Here is a 24,451-nt window from a genome sequence, read left to right on the forward strand (position 1 = left end):
CCAGATACGATTTCTGCTTTTGCCACTTTCGTAATATCTGTACCAAGGGAAATCACCAGATGGCTCTTTTCTCTTTTCAGAGGGAGGATGGCACCTGCTTAGCTTTGTGTCAAGTGCCTTGAGTTATCTGTGGTCCATAAATGACTCATGGCTGCTTTCAGTAATACTGTGGTTACCTGTTGGTTACCCTTGTTCCTATTCTGAAATACTCTTGACTCTTGATTTTTTTTGTGACAGTTTCAGGTAAAAACTTGCAGTTAAAGTCAAAGTAGGCAATGACAGTACTGAAGGATGAGATCTGCATTTTAGGGAGCCTTCTGTTTGGCATATGGGGATTCTCAGTTTCAGTTTAAATAGGCTGGAGTCATAAATGAAAGGGAAAATAAGAAGGTGCTTTTAGTAAATTTCCCTAACCTAAGCAGCAACAACCATATGAATTTGGAATCAGTCCATTGACAGGACCTCCCTAAATGGCAACCCTCTGTAACTAGCCAAGAGGAGTCCTTACAGCTTCTGATCCTCAGCTGAAATGCAAAGCTCTTGTCTAAATCCACTCTCACACAGACACATTTGTGTTTCTAACTGGAAACTTAATCCTGACTGAAGCACATCACAGATAATACAGACCTCCCAAGGAACTGCTTATCTGACCTGCATGGAAATTAGTCCTGGTGTAAGATGTGGGAGATGCTGTTTTACATGCAGAGATGCAGTGGTGTGGCTCTCTTGTGGCTGGTTATGCTGGAGTAAAGGTGACCTGTAGAAATGAGCCAAACTACTCTAAAGTACCTTTTATCAAGAAAACCATGTGTGTGCTTGGGGTGGGAATGGTATGTTTTTTAATGACTCATTATGAAATAATAATGAACTGTATGTAGACATGGCCTAAAAAAATTAAGAGTTCCAGACTAGCTTTCCATATGAACTTACTGAACTGTCTTTTGGGTTAATAAAACCTTTTAAAATTAAATTATTTTAAAGATACAAGCTTGTTGTGATGAAACCACTTGAGATATTGTACAATCTGTCTGCATAGCTATGCAAATTGGAGTAATTTCCATTTGACATATGCAGTGTAATTATTGAAAGCTTTTTTCCAAATTTATTTTTTTATGTCTGCTGTAGTTAATTCACAATCTCCTTTTAACATTGGCAGTTATAATTATTTGCCAAGAGCAATTCCTTGCTAACAAAAATCCAGTTTTCTTTAGCCTGCAGCTTTTCTTTTGATTTCATGATGAGGTACTATTAATCAGAGGAACCAGTGCTGGCCTCTGAGTATCCAGCAGGGCAGAAAAACACTGCAGTCAGAGAACAGAAATGCAAGTAATTATCCTAAGCTTCTTTGTAGCATCCCAGTCCTGGCGCCTCCTGAGTTGCTGTGTTTGAGTGAAGAGGTGCACTGTAAGAAGATCAGAGTTAACATCTCAGTAAGAATTACAGTGAAAACTGTCTGGGTCCACTGTGAGATTTCTCCTCCTGAGTTTTTGCTTGTGTTTTTTCTGTAGAGCCTGTGAGTAGAAAATAGTGTGTATTGAGGGAAAACTGTTGTTGTGTTGCAAAAATGTTTCTAGGGCTATTCTGCATAGGAATTTGAGCCAAACCTGTGACTGAAAAGTGATGCAGTTGAACAGTTTTAGGCTTCTAGCTGCATACTGTCATTCAGAAATTAAGCAATTATTCTCTTGAAAATGCCTTGTCCTTTCTACCCTCGTTTTTCTCAGGGATCAGTGTGTTACACAGCTTCTGAGAGGAAAAGCAAGTGCAAGCACTTTCTAAGAATTGCTGACCTACTTTGCAAGTATTTTATTCTTCCTTGAATCAGATGTGTACCTGCAAGAGTGTACGTGGATAAAAATTACGTCTGTTTCACCCACTGTGGCATAGGTCAAGTGCAGGAGAGCTCTCTCCCCTTTTAAGTTTCCACCCTGGAATAGTACTTCAGGTTCTCCTGGGGCTTCAAATGGATGAGGTCCAAATATAGCCTTGAAGCGAGCTCGGAGCAACGTAAGGTACAGAAACCTGGGTTGTCATGCTTCTCCAACAGCAGAAGGTCTGTCTTAAGGTGGCACAATGAAAGGAATTACCCATGTTAACCCATTTTTCTGGTCCAGCATGTACATGGCAAAACAAAGCCCACTGGAAATAGGGCTCGTTTTCCATTGAGTGCTTGTGGAGCATCTGCCACTACACGGTCCTGAGTTTACCATACAAATACAACACAACCAGGCATGTTTGATGAACATATAGTGATGAACACATCAAGTTGGGCTACCACGGTTGGCTAGATTCCCCCCTCCTGAACATGATGGGGAAATGTTCCAGTGTTGATGTGCTTTACAGCAGATTTTCAGTGCTGGGAAAGACTTCCCAGCCTTCATTAGAACAAATCATGGACAAGCACAGTGAAATATGGCTTCAGCTGCTACTGTATCATAGAATCATAGAATTGGCTGGGTTGGAAGGGACCTCAGAGATCATCAACTCCAACCCTCGATCCACTACCGCTGCAGTTACCAGACCATGGCACTGAATACCACATCCAGTCTCTTTTAAAATATCTCCAGGGATGGAGAATCCACTGCTTCCCTGGGCAGCCCATTCCAATGCCTGATCACCCTCTCCATAAAGAAATTCTTTCTAATATCCAACCTAAACCTCCCCTGGCACAACTTGAGACCGTGCCCTCTTGTCTTGCTGAGAGTTGCCTGGGAGAAGAGACCAACCCACACCTGGCTACCCCCTCCTTTCAGGGAGTTGTAGAGAGTGATGAGGTCTCCTCTGAGCCTCCTCTTCTCCAGGCTGATGTCTTGTCCAGGGCACACTTTGCCAGCATTAGCATGAATGGTGTTTTCCAAGAAAGCCTTTTGAGAGGATTAGTCTGCGGGTTGACTGCAGACAGGGCAATCTGGCATCCAGGCAAATTGCACTCGCTGAGTTATTGCTATATGAGTCAGCTGGCTGGGCTGCTGCAGAGTCCTTGGCTCTTTTGTGTTCTGTAGTCTGGGGAGTGATTAATCAAGCATCCATCTTTCTTATGGACCCAAGGTTGGAGGCAGGGAAGCACAATGTCAGTGTCTCAGATAGTTAGAATTGCTGATTCACTTTCATCCATTCTCACTGTTACTCTTCAGAATGGGTTTATGGTTCCTTTTTTTTGTGGTACTTAGATCTTGCTGACAGAAATGAAATACTACATGAAAAAGTAGACCAATTCTAAGGCTACTGTTGTGGAGGGGGGCAGGGGGCTTTCTAATTTGTTTAGAAGCTTCTCAAAGAACCTTAGAACTATGAAGTACTGTTGGATGAGAAGTTAATAAAAGTTAGTTTAAACCAAAGTTTGCTTGTGATCCATTCACTGTAGTTTCATTGAAAAATGTTGCTCGAAGGGCCATTGTGACAGGGAATTACAACTCAGGTAACTTTGACCTGAAGCTTGCTAAGGCCTGATGCCAGCTGCCTGGAAAACTCCGTTATTAAAATTCTTAATAACTTCAAATAAGAGCAGGGATGGAGCGAAGGAACCAGACCCAGTAATGGCTAGGGTTAGAGCTGAGCTACTCAGCATGGATTCAGAGTGGTGGGGGTCTTCTATGAAAATGTATTTTGTCATGACAGCATCCCAACAAAGGGATTTCATTATGATCAGCATTTTAATTAAACTGGTTTGATTTTCTTACGTGGGCAAAGCTTCTTCACCTGTGTGTTCTGTGGTTCTTTGCTGTTCTTGGCAAGATGTAGAAACCAGCACTGGCTTGAGCAGAGGACTTAGACTGGGAAGAGGAAATCAGAGACCAAGAATAAAGTCATGGTCTCATCTGTAAATAGTCTTAGACAAGTTTGGAAAAATACTGTCCTGCAGACTGACTGTTGTGTATATGCTTTTGTAATCTCCCAAATCCTGGTGAAATGGCACACCAGAAATGAGCGGATAGAAAAAGCAGCCTTGTGTCCCTTGGGTGAAGTTGAGAGGTTGTTCCAGCTGACCTGTTCCATCTTGACATCCTTTGCTTCCTTGCCTTTTCTCTTTCTCTGCTGCAGCCCTGAGAGTGGAGCAGTCCTGTCAGTCTCTCCAGTCCTGATGCTGCTCCTACTCTGAGCAGAGAGGGGATGTGCTGACAGGAGTGTGAGACCACTAAGAGGATGTTCTCCCCAAGATGCATTGTGCAACCTGGTGTTTGTCCTTCCCTGTACAACCACATGGCTCCAGAAATTTCAGTTCCACTGCTAGGCTCAGCCTTAAGGGCTCCAGTAGGGCTTGCCCAAAAATTTTATATTGACATTTCTAGTTTCTGCATCTGTATGTTTGAAAGAGAAGATATGATTTATGGTGCAAGCCTGTACATGCAGATGCACACAGGGACACATAGAGTGTGCATACAAGCACTACCAAATGAAAGGAGCAACACTGCTCACCTGCACATGCCATTTACTTATATTTATGTATCCAGACCAAGTTCCTTTTGCTGCGTATGTGTACATTTGTCTGCATGTGCTTATATACTGAAGTAAAAATTGTGTGTGTTTAATTATCATTGCTCTTTTTCACTATGCTATTGCATCCCAGCCCATAGTTGGATGCTTTGCTGTCAGTAATTAGTACAGTATTTGAGAAGGTAGGTAGTGATTTTAAAATTTATTTTAACTGCTTTTATCAGAAAATTAGGTCAAATGCATGCTCTGTTCATCTAACACTGCAGGGCTGACACATATTTTCTTCAACACAGAGATCCATCAAACTTCACTAGGCAGGAGAATAAGTAACTGAAAATATTGCAGAGAAATAAGGTAAGAAAAAATGTTTGGAGCAGAGTATGGGTTAAGTAGGTGGCAAAGCTGATGCCTCATATAATCATAATGTAGAAAACATCAAAGTAGAAACTGCATCTCACACAAAAAGATGGTATCACTGAATGTTTACTGAAGAAAAACAGTCCTGAAATATAAAGTGCAGGAAGAGTACAGGTTTGCTGCTCTACACAGTGATGCTATGTCAGACACAGATAGGGATCTGACACTGCAACTTGTACAGTTGGGTTTCTTTTAAGATTTGGATTTCCTGCCACTTTCACTGCAACTTGGCTGGCAAGATGTACTTTGTCAATGTTGATAAAGCTTTATGAATCCCACACAAATCTGCCAAAATAACAGCTACACTAAATACTTACTGCCATTAATCTGATGTTTATCTTTTGTCAGGGTTTTTTTGTACTTGATTATAGCTTGCTAGTTTTAATGGGAGTAGAAAGGGTAGGCAAGAGAAACATAAAGAAAATTAACTCTAATTATCAGCTGTTAATTTATCTGACTCAGTAAGCATAAACAATTCTGTGATGGGAAGGCGAGCTGAAAAAAATGAACTGCCTGATTTCCTAAGTCTTTACAACAGCTGGGCATTTAGTTGTTGTCACCTAACACAAAAAGAAATATTTAAATACAGATAATAATGCCTTAGGAGAATAGAGATTGACTGTAGGCTGTGATTGCCCTGTGATTTCATTACCATGGAAAAGAAAGGTATAACACTGGACTAATGGCATGCATTTTGCTCTAGAAGTTGAGTAGAAGGATTTGGATTAATTGGAAAAAATAAAGCCCCAAATACAGAGATTTTCACTGAGTTTTATTTAGTCCTAAAACTATTAAAATTCCATTGAAATTAATGTGTTTGCTTGAATGAGGTCTAAGTAGAATGGTTTTCTTCTCTGAGTTTATCTGAGTACATTGTGTGAGTCTTTAGAGTTATATTTTTTATTGCACAGGGAAGTGCTCATCAGGGATGTGACCCTACAGCTTTGATGGGGATTTGAAGGTGCAAAAACTGAATAGAAAATTGGGAAAGCCAGCGTGGTTTATCCCATACACTTTTTCCCAAATGCATATGAGAGCATGGAAAGCATCCAAGTAGGGCTCGGAGAATTTAAGTCTGAGCATGTTTCAGATGCCTGAACAGATAATCTCAAGCTGGGATCCCTGGAACATTTCCTTGTGGTGTGCAGGTAGCTGGTTTGTCAGGATGTCTTTGCACCATTTCTAGATTTCCCAGCATGGGTTTTAAAACACTTTAAAGAGTACTAAGTGCTTAATTTTTTCAGTCTCCAGTGTTGTTATTTGCATAAATGCCTACAGAGGAGAGATCAGAATGACATGCCAGGTGGGCTATAAACCAAGCATCAAACTCTATCCAATGTTAGGAAAGGCCTAGAGAATTTTTCTTTGCCTTGCAAACTGTTCTGGCACAAATAATAATGCGAGACGTAGTTGCATCCCTTGCTCTCGAGCACATTTCCTATCATTTCAGTGATGCAGGTGCTTTATACACCCAAATCAAAAGCCCCAGCTAGCCAAACTGACAGAATAAGCAATCAAAAATTCATATGTACTTATAAGCAAAATTACTGTCAAGTCAGCACATTGTCAAAATAATATTCTCCATATGAAGAGGTCGTATGAAGATATCATAAAATTTCTCAAGTTGAAAGGGACCTGTAAGGATCATCAAATCCAACTCCCTGCTCTTTACAAGACTACCTAAAACTTTGTGAAGCAACCCTGAGTCTAATGCCAAGCACAGAAGGATTGTATCTGCTTTGGAATGCCTTGAATACTGCTGCAGCAGCATTTATACCTACAGCAGCAGTAACAGATGCACAGACATGGCCCCAGTCCATAACCTTAATGACTACCTCCATGCAAATGAAAGTTAGTGGCAATAGTAATACATAATAAAAATTGATACCATCATTACAGTCTTTCATCCTGATGAACCATCCTGGTTCTGCTTAAATGGCACCTATTTACCTGCAGGCATTGTTACAATCTCATGGAGTCAGCAGTGGTATTTTCCCAACCTAGCCACCACACTTCAGTAGCTATCGAGGAAGAACCTAGCATCAATTTTTTATTTCAAGACAAACCAGTTCCTTGTTTTTCTGTGTCCTTTAGTGGTTTTTAGAGACCACTAACTCAGCTGAAATCACATCTGTAAACTCACAGCTCATGTTAACCTTCTTAATTATTAAGCCTGCTTGCCATTCTAGCACTGTTTGTGTGAGCTGCGTGTGTCTCATCTGCTGGGTGACACCTCACCTGCTGATGGAGATGCCACTCGTATGTCACTAGCAGCAGGGTGGCTTTGCAGGCTTGCTTTTCATTGTGCTGGTGGTCACTTGAATCAACTTTAGCCTACGGTTACAGGGCAGCCACGACAGAGGCAGTCACAGCTGGTTTTCTGTGTATTTGAATGTTTACGTTTTGGGTTTTTTTTTCAATGCAGTTGTGTGCAAAAGAGCTTACATCAGTGAGGATAAACTACCCTAAAAACTGGAAAAACGGAGTGGTACACCAGGGCCAGAAGTAGGTGTGTGAGCTGAGCCCCTCACTTTGGTGATGGTGTGCACTGTTTGTGGTGTGCATGTTCACTGCATGGAAATTTTTGTCTGCTATTTGTGAAGTGCCTGTTTTCCCAGTTGACTATCAAATGTTAACAGTGTGTGTATTCCTTTACTTCGTAATATTTTGGTGCAGAGGAAGAGATGCAGGGCTAGTAAAACCTGTATAAGCCATTTTATTTGCTGTGGCCAAATGTGCTGTTGCTTGTCAGCAGGGTGGTATGTTACTCCCTGTGTGCATTCGCTGTCTGGTTCAGCTGTGAAGGAAAATATGTTCCTTCAGTCACCGTTACTTTCCTTCACATTTACAGTGGACTTGGAATACACACATGCCCTGTTATAGGAATCAGTTCATAAGAGATGACTCATTATGCTATATAGTAAATTGATTTTTTGCAACAGCTCTACGTATCTGTGATTAACAGAGATTGCCTTGGCCAGTGTTAGAGCTGTGACTAATGCCAATCTTGTTAGGCATCCAGATTTATCTCCTTATTAAAAGTTTTGTTAAATTAGGATTCCTCATAGAAACATTGTTTTGCCACCAGGACATAAATACATTTCTCATGCCATGAATATGATAAATACAACCATTGCTCTTACTGTTACTATAATTACTGTATCACAATATTGACAGCAACATCATAGCAGACACCTCTGTATACTAATAACAAATCCTTGTCCTATATGAAAAGATTTTCCAGTGACCTGAATGATTGTTTTTATGAGGTGGCTGAGAAAGAGCTCCTCATTTCCCAGAGCAGAGCAGACTTCTATCAGGTTTTCCACTCCTGCTAGAAGTATACATATCCATATTTATCTAGACCATTTTCTGAGGCATTCAAAAGCTTTTAATCACTATGCAATTTATGATGCATGCATCTCCACGTATAGTGCATCAGAAAATAGTATCAGATCCACCAAATAACCTGTCCCACTGTTCTGTTCCTCTATTCTGAGTCCTCAGTACAAGAAGGACATGGATCTGATGGAGTGGGTCCAGAGGAGGGCTGTGAAAATGAGCAGGGGGCTGGAACACCTCTCCTATGAAGACAGTCTGAGGGAGCTGGGGTTGTTCAGCCTGGAGAAGAGAAGGCTCCAGAGAGACTTAATAGTGACCTTCCAGTACCTGAAGGGGCCTACAGGAAGGCTGGAGATGGACTGTTTGCAAGGGCCTGTAAGGACAGGTCAGGGGACAATGGTTTTATATTATAGAAGAGTAGATTTAGATTGAATGTTAGGAAGAAATTCTTTACCATTAGGGTAGTGGAAAAGGAACAGATTGCCCAGGACGGTTCTTGAGACCTCATCCCTGAAGATGTTCAGTGTGAAGCTTGATGAGGCTCTGAGCAACCTGATCCAGCTGAGGGTGTCCCTGCTTACTGAAGGGTGGTTGGACTGGATGACCTTTGGAGGTCCCTTCCAACCCAATTCTGTGATTCTATATTGGGCACCACCAATAGCAATGTAGATGCTTTTTTATCATCCCTCCCTCCTGTCCTGTGTCTAGGTGCTCATGTTTTTCTTTTTGCTCTCTTTTTCTTCTCCATTTTCTTTTTTTTTTCTGCAGAAAAGACACGAGCAGAGCTCACACAAATGTTGGACTGAAGCCTTTTCGGATGGGCCTCTGTAGACTGGGGATGTTGCTGATACCTTTGGGACTTGTGTGCAGCTCTCGGGGTGACAGAAATTCCTCTGGGCTGCCCCTTCCAGTGTCCTCCTTTCCACCTTGCAGCATTCTTCCCTTCCTGTTTCCTCTTCTCTCCCCTGTTTCTTCAGCCACCTTTGTGCTTTCCTCTGCTGCAGCCCCTGCTACTCCTTGTTCCTCTGGAATGATTCCAGGAACCCTCGTGGCTGCCATGGATCCCCTAGGGACCCTGAGAGGAGAACAAGGCTGTGGGCTTTGCCTGGGTCCTCTGGATGCCCAGGCTGCCAGTCCCTTCCCACTGCCCCTACACCCAGATAAGCTTCATATTAATGAGCACGGTATCCCTCTAGGCCTTGGAGTGGTGGTGTGGTGAGACAGACAAGCAAAAGAAGCCTTTTTGTTAAGACAACTGTTGGGAAAAGATGCCTGGAGCCATGGCATTGCCTGCTGCTAAAATCAAGCCACTTAAGTATCCTTATAGTTATCATCTGCAGCTTAGCAGAGAAGGGGCCTTTTGCAGAGCTGTAATTAAGAAGGGGTACTGCTCACTAGCTAATACTGTGCTGATTGAAGCACAGATCAAAAAAATAATGATTTATGGTGCTTAAGATTTCTGGCTTATCGTGCACATAGCAGGCGAAGCTGAATATACAATTGCTGTATCTCTGAGAGCCTGAAGAGGCACCCCAGCTATCAAAGCTTAAGATAAATGAACAGTGGCTGGATGAGCTACTGCCTTCAAATTCTCTATTTGCATACAAATTCTGAGAGTCATCCTCAGTGTTTTGTGTCTCTCCTTGGTACACATCTGCTAGGAGAACAAAATAATACCAAGCTGGTTTGTTCCAGCTCTGTACAAAAAGAACCATGACTGTGAGGTTATCATTAAGACAGTTCTGAAACAGAAAAAATAGTGGTTTTTTCTGTCTTGCAAAAATAGTGTTTTTTGCTTTCTCACAAAAATCTGCTCTTTGCTCTGTGGTTCTCCTCTGAAGTCAATAGTTCAGCACAGTTACAGCTCAGATCACTTATATTTTCTTCTGAATTTCTTAGGCAGTGATAAATTTGGAAGGGATGGAGAACTTCTTCATTACTAACCTCTGTTTTTGTTCAGTCTTCAAGTATTGCCATGAGTCAGTGTAGATAACTGGGATTTTTTTAGGTTCCGGCTAGATCACAGCTTCTTAATGTTGTATTGTTTGCAAATTTGAAATAAATTGATACAAGGGAATGGTTCAAATACCTGTGAAGATTTCTGAATTCATTATTACTGCAGGAAAAAGCAATTCTCTCTGGTTTTGCATATAGGCATACATGAGAATTCATTGAAGTAGAAAGAAATTTTCTGAATATCCAGCTGGGTTTCAGTAGTACTGTCTGCTAACATGATTAGTAGTGCAAAGAGATTTCTGTCTAGTATGGGAATGTGTGAAATACACAGTTCTAATGATACTGAAGTTAGAGATCACATCTTCACCTGTAAGGAACCATGTGCAGGCTCCTGGTGCCTAAAATAGTTTCTGAGGTTGTTTCTGGCCAAAATAATGTGTATTAATAATACAGCATATATCAGTGCAACATGTCTTAGAAGCTGTGAGTAGAACTGAGTGCCAAAGATGATTTCCCCTCTGATTCTGCACAGAATTCAAAGGCAGCAATAGCTGCTGTAATGGTCAAAATCTGAGAAGAAAATCTTGCCCATATTTATTCTTTGTAACGTTATTAACCATAATGTAGATTGTCACCATTTGGAAGATAATTTTGTATTAGCTTATTTAAAAAAAAAAAAAAAAAAAAAAGTTTAAGAAGATACTGTTATCTGATGTGTTTAAATCTGATATTTTAAAATATTCCATTCAAAATAACCTAGTAAGCGTGCTCTTTCACCCCTCCTCTATTTGCTGAAGCTCTCAGGCTATTCCTTGAGTGTTGACAGTTTCTTTTTAGCTTTAGAAATGTATTATTTTGCTCACTAATTTAGCTTTGTGCACCAAAACCTTCTTTTGCTCTTTTCTCACTTCCCTCCTGACCAAGGTAGTGATTGCTAATTAACGAAGCTTTCTGGTGCCAATGAAGGTTTTGATTATATGCCCAGACTCCAAATAGAGCCCTTTTTTATTTTCTTGTGAATAGGAGGAAAACACTGTATTGGGCTCTCATGTCCTGAGCCAAATAGATAGAGGACCAGTCTTGCTCCAGTAATTTTTTTTAATATTTTTTTTTTCTGTAAAAATGTTTTTGTCCCAATTTGAAAAGAGCAGATGTGAAAAAGTCTGACACTGCAGATTGCAGAATCGATTAAGCCTGTGCCTGTTACATCCACTCTACCCTCCCTGTGCTGTGGGCCCAGGAGTTTTACTCATTTTTAGACTGCAGTACAAGGATGTTACAGGGACAAAGAAACTTTGGCTGCTGGTAGGTGAAGAGCTGGATAGAGCCTTATGTAAAATGAAGAGCTGCAAACTCCAGGCATTTCAAAATCTTACTCTAGCTTCTTATCTTCCCCTGTGTTTACATGAAAAATAATTGCAGTACTGTTACCCTAGACTGTATCTACATGTCATTCACTTCTAGGCTGTTTGGCTTTCAAAGTTATTTCCATACCACAGGGCTTCCTTTTTCTAAAATGAAGGCTGAGGTTTGCAAATAAATCACATGACTTCCTAACAAAAATAGTTACTGTGAGATGGGTGACAAGCTATTAGATCATAGTTATAATTTTACTTTCTAGCATAGGGTGCTAGAGAAATCTTCCAACAAATGGTAGCACCAATGACAGCACAAAAAATTTCTTTTTATTTGCTCTGCTGCTTCTAGAGAGCAAACTAGACCAACTTTTTTAGAAAAGATCAATGTTTTAAAATAACCTTCTTAAAATAAATGCAGAGTGCTATCTGAAGCTGTTGAGGTTTGGCTTGGGGGATATATGTACCCTAGGAGATGGAAAATAGTCAAGGTGGACCATTCAGCCCTTAACCTTCCTTGTAGGACATTGAGAGTAGGAAGACACTAGTATTAGTTATGGTGTTGTGATGTGGACCTGCACTGAAAACTTTGGTTCATTCTGAACAGGAACGAAGCAGTTGGTGTCTTTCAGTCTTTAGCAACCAAACCTAGAATTCAAATTTTCTCACGTCCTTTTGCTCAAACTCATGCCCATTCACCTTTTCAAGGACTGATAGAGTGAGCTGTATACCTAAGAAATTGCCCTAGGAATCCGGTCTGGCATCTTCCAGCTCTACTATTATTTGTTTTTTCCTGTTTTCCTGCTGGAGGGAGATGACAGAAAGGTTCAGGAAAGCAGACCTGTTGGGGTCTAATGTGGTTGCCACCCCATGGTCCCATGGCTGTGGGCACAGGTGGCTCATCAACACTATGGCTCAGTGCTTGCTAATGCAGGTTCATTGTGGTTCTGGTCTTGTGTGCCTGGATCAGTGGGTTAGAGTGGGTCTGAGGGTGAAGCTCTTCATGACAGCTGTGGGTGGCATTCACAGAGTTAGCTTGCATTTCTGAGGGCTCTGCTGGGAGATGCATTGCTTGACTTCAGCTTTGGACTTGGGCTGTCTGGGAATGAGCCCTCCCTTATTCCATGCCAGGTCAGAGAAATCCCACATCCCATCACTTAACACCTGTTTGTCACCCCTTTGTCTCTTTCTGAAGCACAGCCAAGCAGAGAGTCTGGGGTGAAGGCTGTGCAGACTCCTCAAAAAAATGACATGTACTTAAATTATTTTGCTTCTTCATTTTACGTAAGAACTCAAGAAATCAATGTTCAGAAGTTGTCTGCTTGAAAACTGCAGCATTGCAAACCAGATTTCCTGATGCATGTGGGAAGGGTGTGTATCCTCTCATACTTAGTTGCTTATGACCAGGGACAAGCACACTGCACTTTCTTGCTGAAGAGGACTGCACTTCCCTGCTTATGTAATTAATGAAGCTTTTTCTGTCTGATGTGTTATGATTTTCAAAGATGTATGAAGTGCCAAAACACAATGATAGAATGACAAGTGGTAATGGTTCATCCTTTATATTAGAGAGTCTTGTCCCAAAGTGGACAGGATTAAACCCTAACCTTGAGCCAGGAAAAAGAGGTCAGTTCCCAGAGAATCCCCCTGCCGCACCTTAAGTCAGAACATACCTTTTTATGTGACTGTTGGTGACGGGAAGGACACTTTTCCTCACACAGTGCCCTCTGCACTGCCTGTTGCCACTCAGAGGGGAGGCACCTTTTTTCTTTCTCCTTTTGAGAAGGGAGCAGAGGATAGAGAGCAGAAAACCATGGTGTGTTGATCCTCCTGTTTCTTAATCTAATCACATGAACACACTGGAGTATTTCTTTATATGAAATTAAACAGACCTTTCATGTTCTCTCCCTGCCTCAAGAAAGCTAATGTGGCTGCTTGTAGATTGGCAGCTCCAGAGAAGACAAAGACCTGTAGTATTCATGGACTCAAGTGCTGAGTACTCCCATGATGAAAGAAGCTGCACAAGCTTTAACAGGCTATAAAAGCTTTCTGGGCACCAAGCAAAAATCTGTTTAAATCCCTGATAGGAATGAGAACACAGCATGTATTATCGGCATATGCACAGGGATGGGAAGGCTCTTAAAACATTTGTATTTTGGATTTGGTGTAATTAAAAGGTTTTAACCTTTTCAAAACAGATGAAATACTGGAAGGAGTAAGTAGTAGATTTCATTTTTCCCCATCTCCATACAAATGTTTAGGGCTCTTCCCTTTTCTCTGCATGTGTCTGACTTGCACTGATCCTAATGGCAATTTTTGTTGAATGTAAAGGAAGTAAAAATTTATAGGGTTCTCTTTCATATTTATAATCATCATATGGTACTCAGATTGTAACAATCCCAAGTGTTCCCTGCCCCACACAGGGAAGGACTGACCCCCCACTAAGCCCAGGATGCAATTCCTAGCAAAACGGATCCTTTTCCTCACAAGCACAGAAGTAGAGCTGTGTATCTTGAGAGATTAGTGTCTGTACAGACCCCAGCTAAAATGTGATGGGTGCCTGAGAGGCAGAATGATGCAAGCTGAATTGGAGCAGAAGATGATGCTTGCGGATCAGTAGGGAATGGGTCGGATGATGACATGGCATGCATGGGTTCTTTGGAGGGGGAAGTGACTATTTCAGAAAGATTTGACTATCAGGAAGTTTTATGTAAGATTTTCCTTATGTTCATAGCTGATTTGCTAGGCTAAAATCTCTCTGCAGAGTCTGTATAGTAGAAGGAGGACTATCACATTAGTGGTATGTATCAAGTGGCATAGTTGGAGCTACTAGAGGAATATAGGGCAAGTGGATGAATGCTTCCTCCATTATCGAACATGCAGAAAAAAATTATTCAGGAGCAGGAACAGAAGTGCTGTAAAGTTGAAAATGTCAACCCAGTCACAAGTAGCAGTCTGTAAAGATGAGAAGGAAAAGTGAGAAGGGAAGATTGTGGACACTCAGTAGGGGATTCTTGCCTCATATAGAAGGAAAATAGTATGTTTCTACTGAGCTGATTGAGTAGAAGGTGAATAGGAGCAAGTTGAAGGGAGATCGTTCCCTTCTTGGCTGTTAACTAGATGTGACTGCCACTTCAGTGGTAGCAGCCCTCCCTCCAGTTTCAGCTACTCAAATAGCAGCAGACAAAGACTGGGAATAGGCAGTGTGGATAAGCTGGTTATTTGAATGCTTGGACTGTGACCCCCTTCTTCTTCCAGTCAGGCTGTTAAATATTCATGTAAGGGCTCACACCAATCCCTGCCATCTGTCTGTATTTATATTATCCATCCAAACAGTTCCAAAACAGGTAAAATTTCATCCTCATAACAACAGGTCTTCAAAGAAAAAGGGATTTCTCACCTATCTGAAAGAAAAAGGAATCACAACACAAAGTGATTTAGCAAGTAATCAGATCTATTAATCTGTACTCCAGCAGACAGGATCCAGACTCAGGTCTTTTAAGTGCCAGGACCAGCTATAGCCCCAGACTTTCAAGGCAAAGATCCTATTTAGTGATATAAAGTTTTGTATATCTCACCTAATATTGCTGATACACACCCTTTCCACATGCACCAGCATTAAGCATTAAAAAATATCTCTACTAAACTAAAAAGGAAACTGAGAGACTGTCACTACATGTGTGTATGGGTACAGATTAAAAGTATTTGACAAGTAGAAATCAATAATAAGCCCGTTATTTAAGCATCTCAGCCTGCACTGCATAGAGGTTCACACCTTGATGGCCAGATAAAACAGGAGTGTCATGCAAGCTTCAGTAAACAGTGTGCCCATATGGGCAATCCAGCGAGGGAACAGATTGTCATAGCTATGTTTGACCTGTTTTAGAGCAATCGTGTCTCTCCCTTGGCACCATGGATGCAGTCTTGACATTTCAGTAGAAATGCTTTAAAAAAAAAAAAAATCAGTTCCATTGTTACAATAGCATGGCATTTTATGAGCGAGAAGCAATTTCTACATTTTAAGTCAAGTAGCAAGCCCAGTACTTCTCCCTCTCTCCAGTCAGAGCCTTTTAAACAGCCTGAACAGGAAAGCTGAAGGGACAAGACCATTGAGAAGATGAGCCCAGACTTTTCAGTGTTCTGTTAAGTTAATGTGTATGTGCTGTCCTGCTGTTAAGATGCTTCAGGGATTTGCATTCGAAGCTCAGGTTCAGCTCTCAGAAGCCTCTCTATAGGCAATTTATCACAGAAGAAATGTCTGTGAGGTGGGTGAGTAGGAGTGATTGGTTTTGTACCTGCTCCCAGAAAGTGGCAAATGTGGGGTAGCAGCAGACCACCTTACTTTAGCTTACTTTCTAATCTGTCTAGGCCCTCTAGGTGCATTTTGAAAATAAAAAGGGATAAATTTTCACTGTGGTGTTCAAGAAACTCTTACATGCACTTTGGAAACATGCCAGAGGGGATCTTTGTGCTTTTAACACCATATTGAAATGTTTTCTACTTTCAAGGGTCTTCCTCTTTGCCTTAGTCTTTAAGGATAGCCCTGAGGCTTCATCTTACTGAATTGATGTATTTTTGTTTATGGTTTGGTTTTTTTAAACTGTTTTTCAGGCATTGGAAAAAATGTCATCTGTGACCGAACTGCAACTCCCCTGGATGCTTTTAGGATGATGACGGCGGCTCATTATTACCCAAAGCTCATGAGCATTATGGGGAACGTTTTACGCTTCCTGCCCGCTTTTGTGAAGATGAAGCAGCTGATCCAGGAGGGTTATGTAGGGGAGCTGCTGGTGTGCGAGGTGCAGGTTCACAGTGGAAGCCTTCTGGGCAAGAAGTACAATTGGAGCTGTGATGACCTGATGGGAGGTGGGGGTTTGCACTCGGTCGGCACCTACATCATTGACCTCCTGACCTTCCTCACCAGCCAGAAGGCCGTGAAAGTGCATGGGCTGCTCAAGACCTTTGTGAAGCAGACAGACCACATCAAGGGGATACGGCAGATCACCAGCGATGACTTCTGCACGTTTCAGATGGTCCTGGAGGGTGGTGTGTGCTGCACGGTGACGCTCAACTTCAATGTCCCGGGAGAGTTCAAACAAGACATTATTGTGGTGGGTTCAGCAGGACGGCTGATTGTAATAGGCACTGATCTCTACGGACAGAGCAACAGCTCTCCTCAGAGGGAGCTTTTGCTAAAGGACTCCACACCAGTCAGCAACTCCTTACTTCCAGAGAAGGCCTTCAGCGACATCCCATCCCCCTACCTCCGGGGCACCATTAAGATGGTTCAAGCTGTCCGGCAGGCGTTTGAGGATCAGGATGACAGGAGGACCTGGGACGGGAGGCCCCTCACAATGGCAGCCACTTTTGATGACTGTCTGTATGCCCTGTGTGTGGTAGACACCATTAAAAAGTCAAACCAGTTGGGGGAATGGCAGAACATTTCAATCATGACTGAAGAGCCAGAGCTGAGCCCAGCATACTTAATCAGTGAAGCCATGCGGAAGAGCAGAATGTCTCTGTACTGCTAGCTTCTAGGAAAGAATAGGAACCAGACAGCTCTTAAAGGAAATGGTAATTCAGCCCCTGTGAAGGGCCTGGGAGTCTTAGAAAGAGCAGAGGATACAGGACAAGGAAATACAGTGTTTGGATCAACTACATCTGATGGTGGCTAATATGCCAAAGTGGTAAGGTCCTTAGAAATGCCCAAAACAGAGGAGACTTAAGAGCTGACGTAACCCAACTGTTTTAATAAAAGTATTAGCTGGCTGATTGGAAAGATATATCACAGACTCATCTCCTGCTTGCAGGTGCTTTTGATTATCCAATTGTGTTTACTGTGAAAGGTTGGGAAGATCCTTTTGGATTTTCCTTTCCTACCAGAGGGCTGTGAAGGTACTGTCATGTCATTAAATTTTCTGTATTATCTGACATGAATGGTTCCTACCATGACAGCTGACACCACCATGCTGTAGTACTACACCTCAAACCAACACACCAAACAACAGGACTTGTTGTGAAAGTGTCATGTGAGATGGAAAAATCTTGGCAGCTCACTTTTTATATAGTTTGCTAGGAACTTCTCTGTGTTGGTTTAGCTAGTTGTTTTTGTAGATTTTTTTTTGTTGTTGTTACATTTTGGTTTGTTTTATTTAAAGCACAATTCAGTAGGAAAATGTGTGGCTTATAAAACAAAGCAGTCCTCAACCACAGTCCTGGTATTGGCAGAGGGAGGGTATTCTGTGAGATAGTCTTCAGTGATAACTGCACAGATTTGCTGATTAAAATAGGTTGTGCAAAACCTACATGGATGGCATGTGGCATGACACAGTACTGATGGTGGGTTTTATTACAGAGCTGAACTCAGGTTAGTCTTATGAAGGCTTACACATGATTTCTTGTGTCTGGGACTGACTTTTGAGTGAATTCATCCTGCATTTTGTTTTTAGGTGGAAACAGTAGAAATCCAACCCCAAACCATATGATACTAAAGACATGTGGTTTTCTTTTAAACCTTTGTGAACCTACACTTGAGAGATACACACTGATGATTAATTTCATATAGCTCAGCCCAGAGGCTTTCACCTCCACCAAGTGGTGAGTGTGAAAACCAAAAGAGATGAGAAATTTTCCTGTCCATTTCCAGGGGAAAAAAATTACACAAAACTTCCACCTCTTCACTTCTTAAAGTGGCCATTAGCTGGTACTGTAGTAATCATTCCCTGTCATCAGTGCAGGGGTGGACAAACTCTTTTGATATGTTTGCCCTGTTCTTCTTTTTAATATTTTAGATTGCAGTCTTGAAATAATATATTCTTTCAAGAATTCAGTCTTGAAAGAATATAGTGAAAGGCACATAAATGATCCCAGTAAACAGGGATACTGATTTTCTGTCTAAAGCTGCTCCAGTGCTTACATGTTTACAGAGCTAGGTCCTCAGATAGGAAAGAAGTAGAACACAAGCATATAGCACTAGATTAGATTAATCTTGAGAAAACCTATTCAGGGTCTTTTGTTAATTTTGACTAGTGGAAAGAAGAGAACATTTGGACAAGCAGTAAAGTAGAAGAGAAAGCATGACCCTCTTTGTCAAGGCATTAGTGTTGCCATTTTAGGTTAGAAAGAGAACTGTCAGAATAATTTAGATTTCTTTAAAAAGCACTTAGAGTTTTGCTATTTTTAGGAGCACTAAGGATTTCTCTAGGGTTTCTTCTACAAATGACTGTCTGATTGCTGTATGCTCTTGCCTGTCCTATGCCCAGTTTTAAAGCTTTGTGTTTTTGAACAGAATGACAGCAATAGTTTGTTTCATCTCCTCTGACTTCAGCCGGGTGAAGTCAGGTGTTTTATCCTGATCAGCTGTGCAAGTCAGTACAGAGAGAGCTCCAAAGGCTGACTCAGTTAACCCTAAGTTAATATAGAAGGAGGTGCCTACTGGAAATTCCCATCCTCCCTGTTTGCAGAGAGTCTTGGTTTCTAAATTTTTAGGTGTCTAAACTTAGGAACCCAGAACTTACTGATTTGTTCTTAAAATTAGATGAGCTTATGTGTGACCTCTCATGAAATACTTCCTAAAGTGTAATAGTGTGGCTGATGAAGGAATAATGAAATACTACAAAACTGCACCCAGGTGGAGAATTGTTTCTATCCATGTTGTTCAGCAAGTTCTAGCAACTCTCTCTGGGCCTGACCAGTTCTGCTAAGACCTCAGGCAAGCTTTTTTCGATCCTTCTTGGAAGCAGCCCTTGACAAGTTTGGCTGTTTTTTCTAAAAACAGATTTCTCTGAAAACTCTTGAGGTGTTGTATCTATGCCAACAGAAATTTCCCATTATAATTGTCATGGTATACTATGCTACCCAGTTCCTGCCCTGAAAAATACACAGAGAAATACAGAAGTGAGAATTTGATCAAGAAATCATCTCTCTCTTCTGAAAAATGGAATTAGCCCCAAGGGGATCAAAAGAGTTTTCATATAGTAAGGCAAAAGCCATTTATTGAAAATAGTGGCTAGTTCAAGTCATGAATGCAAGCCTGGTAGATAATTAACCACATCTAGTTAAACATCTTCCAAAACTGGAACTAAACATGGGCCAAAATGTTTGTGACTCCTACTTCTAAGTGGTTTGGCCATTGTGCTGGAATTGTTTTCCATGTTTTTGCACTTCATTTTGGTTCACAAATGTTGACAGTTTTTCCTATCTGTATTTTCTCTTTTAAATGTGTTTTTCTGGGTTTTGTGATGCCAGCTGGCAGAAGAGATGCTGAATCCTGTTCCCCATCCCTGCAATGAACAGTCAGTCCCCAGGCGAGACACAGTGCATAGGGATGGTACCACAGAGCTCAACCTTTCTGCCCCAGACCTAAACGTTTAGGTGACAGGCATCATCCATCATCTCTGCAGCCTTATTGATGCAGACAGTGCTGCTTAACAGAAAAGAAAATCTGATGTATTGGTTACATAGCCATTTGATGCTACTATTAGTACTGGCTTGCAAATGTGTTGAATCCTGTACAGCTCTTTGTGAGACCACAGCGTTGGCCCCAGAGAGGCATCAAGAATGAGCAGGGCCAGGGTGGGACCTCCTCTTCTGACAGCAAGAAAGATCTTATGCCAGATTTAGGTGAAATTGTTACCTAACTGGGATGACAGCAGTAACTGCATACACTTGGGATGGTATGACAGTTTTTCCATTCTCTAGGAGGTGAAGGTGCTGTATAGTCAAGTGTAAAGATCCTAAACTTCCATCTAGCTTCAAGGAGTAAGGGATTCAGTTTACTTATAGAATGTGTATTACTATTCTGATAAATTGTTACTTTTCAATCTGGAATCTTTGGTGGCAGCATCAAGCCCTCTGCTCTTTTGGTACAGCTGGCTTTAAGAGTTTGGGCAGCAGATAGCAGAGATGAACTTGATTAAAATACAAAATGGTACCACTCCAGGAAATATAAATTTGGAATTGCACTTTTAATGCTGTTCTTTAATGCTGTGCCACAAGGTTTGAGATGAATGCTGCTAGAATTGGTGAAGCCTAATAGCCAAACTGTGGCTACTGCTGGAATTTACAGTAGCCCCCAAATGAGCTTGTTCATACATTAGGTAAGAAATGTTCATTCTTCTTCCCTGGGGCTGCTTTTGGAGAGGCTCTTTCCTTTGCCATCAACCTGTGCACATAGGATACTGAACAATATGGTCTATTGCCAAAGACAAGAGGAGCCAAAGGGTGAGCACAGGTAAAATGCTTTGCTGCTCAGCAGGGATCTGGGATGGTCATCTGAAAAGTGGTATCTTATTTCCCATGGGAATTGCATTGGGCTCCACACCAGGGGTAGGGAGACCCTACTCTGCGCAGCAGGAGGGCAAAACTGAAGTCCTTCTGTGTGCCCAAAGGGGAGTGGTGACTGCAGCAGCAGAGAGTGACAAGAAGGTTTATCTGTAATCTGCCACCTATACACTTGCACCAACAGTTAACATTTACTGGTAGCACAGAGAGTGAGGGCTGTGCCTGGCTGAGGGTGTTAGCAGCAGCCTTCTTCTGCCTCTGTGTTTGGGAGCCTGAAAAGAGACCCTGGGGAAAGCAGCATCCATCCTGTACTCCTGCTGGATCTGTGTGGATCCTTATTGCCGAACTCAGTGAAGTTCTACATGGAGGCAAAAGAACTCTGCAGGAGCTTAGGGTTTCCTATATTTAATATGCATGTGTTAAATCTGTAGTACTTAAGCTGTGTAGTTGAAAATACCAAGTTGAGGTTATATGTCCTTAACCGTGCAGCCAATATGGCAGAGAACTGGGGCATACATAGGCAAATTTAGGCTCAGGATGGGCTGCTGTAGAGTTCATCCTTTGCTTTGGCTGAAAGCATGAGAAATTCCTGCCCAGCCAGCACAGAGCAATCAGAGGCACTCTCCACTTTGTACTTAGTGTTTCCTTCTTTCGAATAGCTTTTGAATCAGTGACTGTACAAGTGAACAGCTGTCCTGGAAGTTCAGCCACTCAAAAAAGAAGGCTGGGACAACTGAATTTCTCTGTTACCTTGTTTATTTCTGTGTCCATACAAATGTGGAAAAGACCCAGAGAATTTTAAATTATTAATTTCTCTTAGAAAAATTAAAAAAGGAATAAAAGAGCAGATTTTATTTAATGGCTAAAGGTATACACAGTATCTTGATGATGTCATTGCAGGGATCCCAAAAGTACTTGATGATGGAATTTCTAATTGCTGGGAATTTTTAGATTTGACTTATTCAGTATAGAATTTAAAAAATTATGAAGTCTCTTCACTGATAAGTCCTGTATTTACGAGAGCTTAAAAGCACCAAGCAGACTTCACGTTAATATGCAAGACATTGGTGTGATGTTCTAGTGGCCCAGAAGTATGAAACTTAGCATTGGACTGTGTGACCTCTACAGTGCTCTCTAGATATTTAGAAATAGTTGTGAAATGGCAGGACTGTTCAGGACAGCAGTTTCTTGCTGTTGTTGTTGAAGTTGTTATTTGTGGGGAGCAAAGTGTGTAAATTTTAGAGACAAAGTATGACTGAATAATAATTGGCAGTCTCATCTGCTTTAAAATTTCCTCTTCTGAGCTGCTGGGTGAAGCCTGTCCAATAAAAATAATTTCCCCTTAAACAATAACTGCTTGCTTCCATTTGCTCATGAAAAGGAGAAATTTTAAGTAAATGGGACTGTACATAATGCTGCATTCATGAACTGATGTCATAACCTCATGACTTACTGAGTGTATGAAGCCAGACCCCAAGCAAGTAATGACTTTTTCAAAGCTGCCAAATCAAAGCCCTGGGGTTTGGGAATGAAGGGTATCAGCTTAGGTCAAACTAAGATTGCTTTTATTCAGCATTTTCAGTTAAATGAATAAACAGAATGGCTATGGTCAATCCAAAATTGAATGCAAAAGATGGTTGTAGAAGGTCATTTATGTTTTCTCCTTTGGGATTAAGTTCCACTTTTAAGGAATGCTGTTTTGAAATGAAAAGCTTTTTAAAATGTATCTTTTATTATGTTTTGGCACGTGTGATATTAACTGTTTGGGTGTGGGTCTTTTTTGTTTGTTTGTTTTTTGTTTATTTTTAAGTTTGTACTTTAAAAAATCCCATCCATTAGGTTCAGGCCGTTCAGTGAATTCAGCTGTCCTTTGGCAAGGTTGGCTCTGACCCTGCAGCGTCACGCAGTGACCCCATTTCTAGCATCTGAATCTGGCTGTCTGGGTTTCATTTGTGTCTCCTTGTGGCACTGGGAAAACTGGTTCATTACACAGACTTGGCAACAGATAATCAAGTTAATTTTTGCAGCAGTGCCAGCCATCATCTTTAAAAGCACTTAACTCTATTAACTTGTTTACCATGGTTATTTATGGCCTTCCAGCCATGTGCTGTCCATTACTTCCTTTTCTTTTTACACCAGCCATCAGACTCGCTTTGCTCCCCTTTCTATTTTTCATTCCATGGCAAGCCACAAGGCGAGTCTCTTATTTCCCACTGAGCTCATGCCCAGTCTGTGTGACACATGGCATAAAGGGTGGTGAACCTACAACTTGAAGTAGTTTTAAACACGGATTTATTACAAAATATGTTAACACTGCAGCTACTCGAGGATGTGGCATACGGAATGCCCAGCCAGGGCAGGAATCAGAGCTCCCTGCTATGCCATGCTTCACAAGTGACACTCACTGTTTCTCTGTACTAGTTTTTCTTTTATTTGATTTTGAAAATGAGAATATGTTCAGTTTGTTGCTGTGTCAATATTAAGTATATATTTATTGTTTTTCAGACATACATACATATATAAAAATGCTATATATATATATAATGTCAACGCATGGACATATGTACAGTAGATATTTTAAAGAGCTATTTATCAAGAAAAGTAAGTGTTATAAGTAAACAGAGTTTATATTTTATATATTATGTAGATAGGAAAAAAGGGGTTAAATTATAGTAGGACTTTTTTGGGGGGTGGGGGGCCTGGAGAAACGGACAAGGACTGGTTCTAGCATTTTAAATAGCCAAACTACTTTGTACGGAAGCTGCCTGCTGTGCCTCTCGGCTGCAATATCTGTTTGCTTCTTCTTCTGGAAGATGATGTGCATTGTTACTTTTACATTGCTTGGGAATGTAGTTAGTTTATTCTCAGCCAACTGGTATGTGCTGCTTAAAACATGGTTTCCTGCTGTTCTGCATATTTGCATTGATGGAGTAAAAGGATCTTAACTGGCAAATAAAGACGTAAAAGGATGTGATCTCAGCTGTCTGTTGTTTTTCCCCAGACTTGTGTTTTAGGGGGGTAATAACAATCGGCTTTGCCTGGTTTCTGGCCTGCCTGTTGAACACGAGTGTAAAATACCATGGGCTTTGTGCGTGGGGGCAGGGATAAGTGATGGAAAGAAGGATGTTTAACATTCGGCTGTTTGGAGGTTTAATGTTATGACAAGGACTGTACTAAGGGCTGCTGGAGTGATGTGTCTTAAGGAGACAGGTGGTTTTATTGCCAAAACAGGTGTGTCCAGTGGTATATCAATATGGGGCATTGGACATCCCTGCTGAGCACATCCTGGAGATCCTTTCTCCCGGATTTTGTTTTTCTCCTGGTTCCTTTTTCTCCTCCTTTCTCCAGCACAGCCTCCCCATCTCCCCACCAGTGCTTTTCCGGTGCTCAGCCTCCAGTTATCTCCCCATGCCTACTTGGTCCTTGCTCCAATCCACCAGGAGCTGTCAAATATTTGCACTTAGCCCATGCTCCTTGTATGAGGGTGTTTCATCAACGAGTTTGTTATTCCAACCCCTCTGATGCTAGAGAAAACCTCACTTGAGTATGAAGCAGAAGATAGTAGAAAGCAGTGGGAAATTCTAGGCTCTGAGTAAAGATTTACTGCCTCTGTGATGGATTTGTAAAAAGGACAGAGCATTTTCTAAGTTGCTTTTTCTATTACA

General features: G+C 41.4%; 1 protein-coding gene across 1 annotated transcript in view; it reads left to right on the top strand.

Annotated features, from left to right (window-relative positions):
• Positions 1-23,767, top strand: part of GFOD1 (glucose-fructose oxidoreductase domain containing 1) — a 75,375-nt gene extending 51,608 nt beyond the window's left edge. Inside the window, exon 2 of the mRNA XM_030446546.1 lies at positions 16,116-23,767. Coding sequence (XP_030302406.1) covers positions 16,116-17,035 — 920 coding nt within the window. The 3' untranslated portion in view covers positions 17,036-23,767. The remainder of the gene's footprint in view (positions 1-16,115) is intronic.
• Positions 23,768-24,451: the final 684 nt, after the last annotated feature.

This window comes from Calypte anna, chromosome 2, assembly GCF_003957555.1.
Source record: "Calypte anna isolate BGI_N300 chromosome 2, bCalAnn1_v1.p, whole genome shotgun sequence".
Taxonomy (NCBI): domain Eukaryota; kingdom Metazoa; phylum Chordata; class Aves; order Apodiformes; family Trochilidae; genus Calypte; species Calypte anna.